The 7,306-nt window shown below is 46.9% G+C and overlaps 1 protein-coding gene across 1 annotated transcript; it reads right to left on the bottom strand.

The window, feature by feature from the left end:
* Window positions 1–3,143: 3,143 nt before the first annotated feature.
* On the bottom strand, window positions 3,144–6,747 carry LOC144726845 (trypsin-like). Its single transcript, XM_078605800.1, has 5 exons — window positions 6,708–6,747; window positions 5,108–5,267; window positions 4,096–4,355; window positions 3,523–3,656; window positions 3,144–3,360 (listed from the first exon to the last, which is right to left on the bottom strand). The coding sequence occupies exons 1-5, from the start codon at window positions 6,745–6,747 to the stop codon at window positions 3,211–3,213; spliced, it is 744 nt and encodes a 247-aa protein (XP_078461926.1). The 3' UTR covers window positions 3,144–3,210.
* Between the last annotated feature and the right edge of the window lie 559 nt (window positions 6,748–7,306).

Raw genomic sequence — 7,306 nt, 5'->3', positions numbered from 1 at the left:
GCAGATTGCTCTTTAATAAACGTTCGATACTTTCTACATGAGGCTCAAACCATTTTCTGTAAGCCTACATCGTGCTCTTCAATTCGTTGCCTGTTACATTTACAATGTTAATGCCCCCATGTAACATCTAACAGTGATGGACTTTGTTAGGTTTGGGGTCGTCATGTTTTCACTCCACGGAAGCTCCGAAATTACTTTCATTACGTTAAGTGTGGTTTAGTCTTCACAATTTTGTTCACGTTTGTGCTTGTGTACCAGTTCTATATCACTGCCTCACTTCTGCTTGTCATTCGGATAAATTTGGTCACGTTTATTGTGAGGGTGACCGAAGAGATGTGGACCACAATGTACAACTTCACTCAATACTCATGAGGGTTTTCGCATCTTGCACAATAGTCAATAGCTTTTCATACGCTTCTTCATTGTTGCTTGAAACTTCTGCTTGCTGCAATGTCAAATATTCACTATATGACGCGATATTGCATTTCATGATAACAATGATCGTGATATGTTTACCATGACTTTGTAATGTATTTGACATTGTCTTGTTTTCCTTGCTTTGATGAACAGTGCGGTTGTATGAAATGAAGGGAGCTGATTTACATGGGTTGGACCAGATGACGCCAATAAGCGCACTTTTGGCGTCATCTGGTCCAACCCATGTGAGACTAGGCTCTAAGGAAAGCTGTCTCGGGTGTGGACCAATCAACTTCAAGGACAGTGCACATTATCAGAGTTATGTCTTTTGTTTGTATTATGACGGCAGGTATTGCGGTCTATGCAAACATGACTCCTTGTAAAAAGGCGTCATTTTTGTTGCCAGATAGAAGGGTAAAAAAACAATTATCATATTTTTACTGGCAAATGAGGTTCCCATAATGAAGGGCGCTGTTGTGGTATCCGGTGTAATAGCACGCTAGACTTCTCGATTCAATTTCCCGGTGCGGCAGTTGAAACGGGGTACATTTCTTAAAACCCCCAGTCTCTGTCCACCCAGCAGTGTAAATGTTATATTTTGTATTGGTTACATTATGCGAACGTTACTTATTGCCGGTTTGCATGACAAAATGAGATTGTATCTACATTACTGTAGCTGGGATTAAGATAGGAGGGGGTGACCTGCAGTGAGTTTCTCTGTCTCCTCTCGAGCCCTGCTACATACAGAACGTGTAACACGTACTCGACAGAGTCACACACAAGGCAAATGTCCACACATCACCGCGTGCATCTTGGCCGTCCACTCGGTGAGGACGTCAGTCAAACAGACGCCGAGATGGCGGCTCATTCACGTTCATGTAACTGTGACGTACACAGACAGATGACACCCATAACGCCGACCTCGGGCGTTGATTGGATTTTTGAAGATCTGGACGAATAGGGGGGTGGGATTCGACGATTCGGTGTTCGGTCCGAGTGTTGGGTTTGAGTTCAGAATCAGAAGAATGATTTATCCTGAAGGAATCCGATGTGCTCTAAAGCTCTTTTTCACATTTGTCCGCGGAGTGGAATGAGTAATGGTGAGTCTTGGGGATGCGCGGCTAACATCAGTGGCGAGTGGTGACATGAACTGCACCTGCTCGGCATCCCGTCACCACGCGCCCCCGCCCCCGCATCGTAAAAAGATTACAGCCTTCATCCAGCAGTGAATTTGATGGTGGTGATGCTCAAAATATCTCAATATGAAAGCGCACCCCCTGTGTATAGCCGTGTGTGTGTGCCTGTGTCGTGAAGGACGCGACTGTTCAGTTGGAGGCAGTCGCCCTCCAACAACAAAGGAAGTTAGAGGAGTGACGCTCACAACGAGCGGAGCACCAGACAGATAAAATGAAGCAAGCTTACACAGTAAGGGACACAGCTGGTGTGCAACTGCCAGTCATCTCAGTGAGTCGACCCATGGGACCTGGGTCTGTCCCTAACCTGTCAGAAAGCTTTCGACACTTAACGCGGCCTCAAAGTGCACTTGGCCTGGCACAGGCGACGTGTTGACGTCACCGCCACTTAGTGGTAAATGGCGGCTGTTGTTGTTGGAAGGTACCACGTGGTGACTGCTGAGCGCCGTGCGATTTAAAGGTTCCAGCGCCCCTCAGAAGAGGTGATCCGGAAACGACGATCGACTCTTATGCCTGAATGGTTCATCGAGTCCTCAAAGGTTGATCAATTTAACGACTATCGATTATTAAATCTAGCAGGAGAGAGGAAAAGAGGGAGGAGTTTATTTGCATGGGGCGGGTTATATTCAAATTAGGACAATGGCGGGTTGTGATTGGCTGGGAGTGTCCCTGGGAGCACCCCAAGGTCACGCTGTATTTCCTGTTTCGAGCTGTGAGAGGAGTTTGAATCGACCAATGGGAAGCCGAAATAATCCATCTCATTTGCATGTCACTCCAACCTTTGCATCGACTCTACTCAGTTGATTCTTGGCCAAATGATTCGACATACCCACAGCAAATTACTTAAATTGGCTACTTTGTTGCTATGAACAATTTTAACTAAACATATATTTTTTAAACGTATACTATTGTTTCAAGGATTGCAGGTGGGAGGTATAGGGCCACCATACCAAAGGGTTTAAGAAGTCCCGTGCTGTATAGGCTACTACGGGGCTGATTTGTGGATAGCAGAGCAGTAGAGCAACTCAATCTATTGTACCGTGCTGATGTAGTGACATAGGACGTCACTACTGTGTCGGCCCGTACGAGGGCTGGGGGCACCAAGGGGGTGCCTGGGGGTCACGTGGTGGAGGGACCCAGACCTCCCGTGAGGTGGGGGAAGGGAGGCGTGGCCTGGGAAGGGAGGCGTGGCTTGGGCAGAGCCGGCCACGTCAGAGCAGATATAAGCGTGGTGTGAACGCAGAGCGGGGCTGTTGAACTCCGAAGTGAAGACGGTATCATCGGTCCTCATGTCCCGGGTCGTCTTCGTGGACCAGGCAGCCCGTTGTCTACCTGGTCCACACTGTGTCGTGTTCCAGAGTGTTAGTGCGTTGAGGAAGGTGGTCACCACCTCATGTACAGTGTTATATTACTTACCGTTTAATAGTGTTGCCTCCAAGCTGTGTGTGTGTGCACCTAATTCGAACCCACTACACTATTAAGAAAAAAATAAGACGACAAAAACATGGTGGCATCAACATTTCAAAGGTTTTATTCGTTTAATGGCATTACAACCATCATGGTGCTTGTTGCTTGGCAAGGTGGCTTGCGAGTGAGTCGCTCATTTGTCAACCATGCTGCTGGCGATCCAGGAGTTGTAGTTGCACACCTTGGTGTACACGCCGGGGTAGTTGGGCCGGGCGCAGTTGCGGCCCCAGGACACGATGCCCTGCAGCTGGCCATTGCACACGACGGGGCCACCAGAGTCTCCCTGCAGTGGCGGAATCAGGGGTCAAAGGGTCACCAGTTAGCAATTAACTTTGTCTCGATCTGAATGATTGGTGGAGTTGGCACTGGTTTGTAGCAAGAGGGCAGGTCGACGCTCATACTCCCGTTCAGACTTGTCGACTCAAGTCGCTTCAGGGGACCTCACCTGGCAGGAGTCCTTGCCACCCTCCAGGTATCCCAGGCAGATCATGTTGTTGGTGATGTCACCGGGGTAGGAGTTCCTGCAGGAGATGTCACTCAGCACGGGCGCCTGGAAGCACATGAGGACATCGGGGCTGCCTGTATGGAGACACGCGGGTGGCAGTGGTGAGGCATCGTACACTGGGGAAAGATATTGGGGTAACGTGAGGACGGAGAAACTCATAAGCAGAGGGGGCAGCATTAGAGAGTTTAGTGGACTCAGTGTGAAAGTCCCAGTAATGCAGAGGCAATGCATTTGGTTGGTAGCATTTATAAACCTTGAGAAAAGTAAGCAGATGAAGACAGTGGAAGACAGGGCGAGATGAAATTCAAGAGTTTGGAGATCCCTTCTGGACAGATATTGAGAAAGGAACGGAAAGAATGGAAGAAAATGGGGGAAGCCTGTGACGCGGTACAGCCTGAAACACATCCGAAAGCTATACAGAGTGACCACGAAACCGACATTGTAAAATCTTTAAAAACTCTTCTTGGAATGGATTTGCCAGGGAAGACGGACGTCTAAGCGCCGTGTCCTCACCAACAATGGTGTAGGTCTCGCCCCAGCCGGAGATGGTGCACATGACTCCGGTGTCGACGCAGGAGGAAGGCAGCGGGATGGCCTGCGCGTACTGGTTGAGGGTGGCGGGCGTGGACAGCTTGATGAGCATGATGTCGTTGTCGTAGGTGACTGAGTTGAACTGGGGATGGCTGATCACTTTGGAGGCCTGGATCTTTTGCTCGGTGCCCTCGGACACGAAGATGTTGTGCTCGCCGATGCGCACAGAGATGCTGGACGCGCTGGGGGTGGAGGAAGTGGATGACAGTAGTGATGATGATTTTTATCTATAGGGGATCGCTTAAATTTAGGTTTTAGGTTTTTTGGGGGGTTTATTTTGGCACAGGCAAAGCTCATTGGGCCATGAATGCTAATCGTTTATGGGGAACTGGTTACACAATAGAAACCTGGTTACAGCAATAACAATAAAACACGAACAAAACAATCCTAACAAAACTGGACATGGTCAAGTTCCGAATGGTAAGGTCATGCATCAACATGGCACAACTAGCACGTATTGTAAGATTAGTTGTAATTTAATTCAATGCCATCACGTCGACACTTCCCAACGTCACAAACCCAAATTGACCAGTGTGGTAGATTTCCAAGTGCTGTAAATATTGGTATAATCGCCTAAGCAAAACAAACTGCTGGGGCACATCGCCTTATTGTGGAAAGAGGATGTCGCGTACCTTTGCAATCTGCTCATAGCCCTTTCTCGTTTGCTCAGATGGGTCTAATTCAAAATCATATGATCGGCTTCTTCATAGTACCAGCTGTGGCACTGCTGCCCCATGGGTGAAGCTCAAGTAAATATTCTTTGTGGCTAGGTCTGAGTTCAACAACATGAGCTTTAAGCTATTTTCAGATAAGGTCGTGATCACCAAGTTGTAGGTGTACACTGCATTTTACACAAGTCGATGCGACTTCACTGACACCACCAGACACGCAGCACGCAACGAGATTCGCTTAGGTCCACGCGCAGCACACTCACGTCTGGTAGCAGTGAGCGGCAGACACGACCCACTCGCTGGAGATCAGGGAGCCTCCGCAGAAGTGGTATCCGTTGTTGAGGGACACCTGCCATGGCTGCGAGTGGGCAGCGCACTCGGAGCCACCCACGATGTGGTCCTCATACATGTATGGGGCCGCCGCTGTCAGCGAAGCAGAGTGTGAATTGGTATCCTGGCCACGGTCAAGTACTCAGACCCAACATTCATCGTGAGGATACTCGTCAACAGGATCATGGCCATCGACATTGTCTATAAGGCAAATAGGTGAATCCAAGGGAAGTAATGGAGGCAATGCTACCCCCCTCCCACCCCTGGAGTCCCAAAATAAATTTGTTATTGATATTTACCAGAAAAAACGTACGGACATTTCATGAACACCACTCTTGGGAATATTATAGATCCGCTTCTGTTGTCTCCGTGATGATCATCATCACCAATGTTACCTCTAACACAATTACAAAGTCCAATTCCAGAAAATAAAGTCACTCCGCTATGGTTACTAGAAATGTTGCATCACTTGCTCAATCGTCGTTCTTGTCTGATGGACAATATGGGCCCCACAGAAGGAATTTAGAATTTCCACCAATCGCTTGAGAACAAAAACGGACATGAGCCCCATCTTGCACTTGGGTATAATTCAGTTTTAGTCAAAGACCAATTTAACAGAACAGCCAAATAAGCAGCACACCTTCCTCTCCTCTGTTAGTTTGGTGATGCACATCACCATAGGAGGCGCAAAGTGTTTCCGATTGAGCTAACCTAGCGGAGGCCTACGCCAAATTAAGATACCAAATGACCACTAATGATACCCATCATTCATAATAGAGGTTTTGGGGTTAGATCGCGTAAATATATAAATGTGTTGTGAAAACCCGCTACCACCTGAAACAGCCAACTAGTAAGGGTTGTCACGTAAACAGAACGTGGCAATTCGTCACTAGAACAGCACACCGGTGTGTTGGAGAGCCAAGCCACCAAATTTACGTGATAACCTTTACTCGTTGGCTGTGTCGGGTGGTGGCGGGTTTCAACAACATGTTTATATTAGAATAGGTTTTTCCCTTTTTTTCTGGCAACAAAACAGGTGTTAGGATGTTAAAACACCAAACTGAAACCTTTTACAAGGAATCATGACTGCATTAACCATAATACTTATGGTCAGAATGCAAAAAAAACCATACTCTGATAATATATGCATTGTCTTTAAAACTGATTGGTCCACACCAGACAGCTTTCTTTGGAGACTAGTCACAAATGGTGTTAGACCAGAGGACGCCAAAAGGCGCCAAAAGGCTTCCTCTGGTCTATACATTCATATATCTAACCCAAAAACCTCTTTTATAGATATTGGTCGCGAAAGCCTACGTGTTGAACTGATACCCATAATTGTCTGCTCTGCTTAAACCAATGCTGTTAAACTGCCAGATGTCTATAGGCAAAGATTAGCACGGTTGGATACGTACGGTGCGAAATAAGTGTAGCATACCTACAAAGACCATCCCTGCTGGACATGGGTCCCAATTCGATCCAAAATCATTCACTACGCAACCAGTTAGCAGTGTAAGTTACACAAAGTCTCACCAGCGGTGCCCACGAGCAGAGCGAAGATGAGTCCGTACATGGTGCAGTGAAGATTCTGAACGACGATGCTGAACCACTGCCGAGGGTCCCCTTTTATACCCGTTGAGAGCCCTCATATCTCATGGCCTTATTCTCATTTCTATGTTACCCAATGCCTTATGTTTGTCTCATTAAACTCGTCGATATTTTCCCACCTGAGACAAACATTTGCGAGTCAGCGATTCCACACGTTAATATTGGTTCCATTTATTAATTGTTTTCCACGGACGTTGCTTATATTGTTCTGTTTATGATCTCATACTTGGTAGAGATGGTGCCATTTGTGCGTGTGTAACGTGGCAGCTGTGATTCTACAAATTGTGGAACCATCCCGATCTCTGTGGAAAAGTTACGGAATTGAGAGCTTTCGCCTGTGACTAGCCGATGTACGTACAATTTAGCAAAAATTATTGCCTATAAAATTAACACTTATGTAAGTATACATAAGCATATATAAAATATCCTCTACTGGGGCTATTAAGTGGTCCTTTAAGTGAAGTCTGACAGCGGTGCTGTAATAAATCCATTGCACGGATGCACCTGTGCCTTTTATACTTATG

This window comes from Lampetra planeri, chromosome 24, assembly GCF_965212315.1.
Source record: "Lampetra planeri chromosome 24, kcLamPlan1.2.h2, whole genome shotgun sequence".
NCBI lineage: Eukaryota > Metazoa > Chordata > Hyperoartia > Petromyzontiformes > Petromyzontidae > Lampetra > Lampetra planeri.
The sequence above is the reverse complement of the archived record's forward strand: the minus strand, read 5'-3'. Positions and strand labels throughout refer to the sequence as shown.

Coding starts and splice junctions, on each gene's coding strand:
- LOC144726845 (XM_078605800.1), bottom strand. CDS start 6,747: ATGTACGGACTCATCTTCGCTCTGCTCGTGGGCACCGCTG. Junction 4,356..5,107: donor GCCGCTCACTGCTACCAGAC/GTGAGTGTGCTG, acceptor CTCCACCCCCAG/CGCGTCCAGCATCTCTGTGC. Junction 3,361..3,522: donor GTGGCAAGGACTCCTGCCAG/GTGAGGTCCCCT, acceptor CCGCCACTGCAG/GGAGACTCTGGTGGCCCCGT.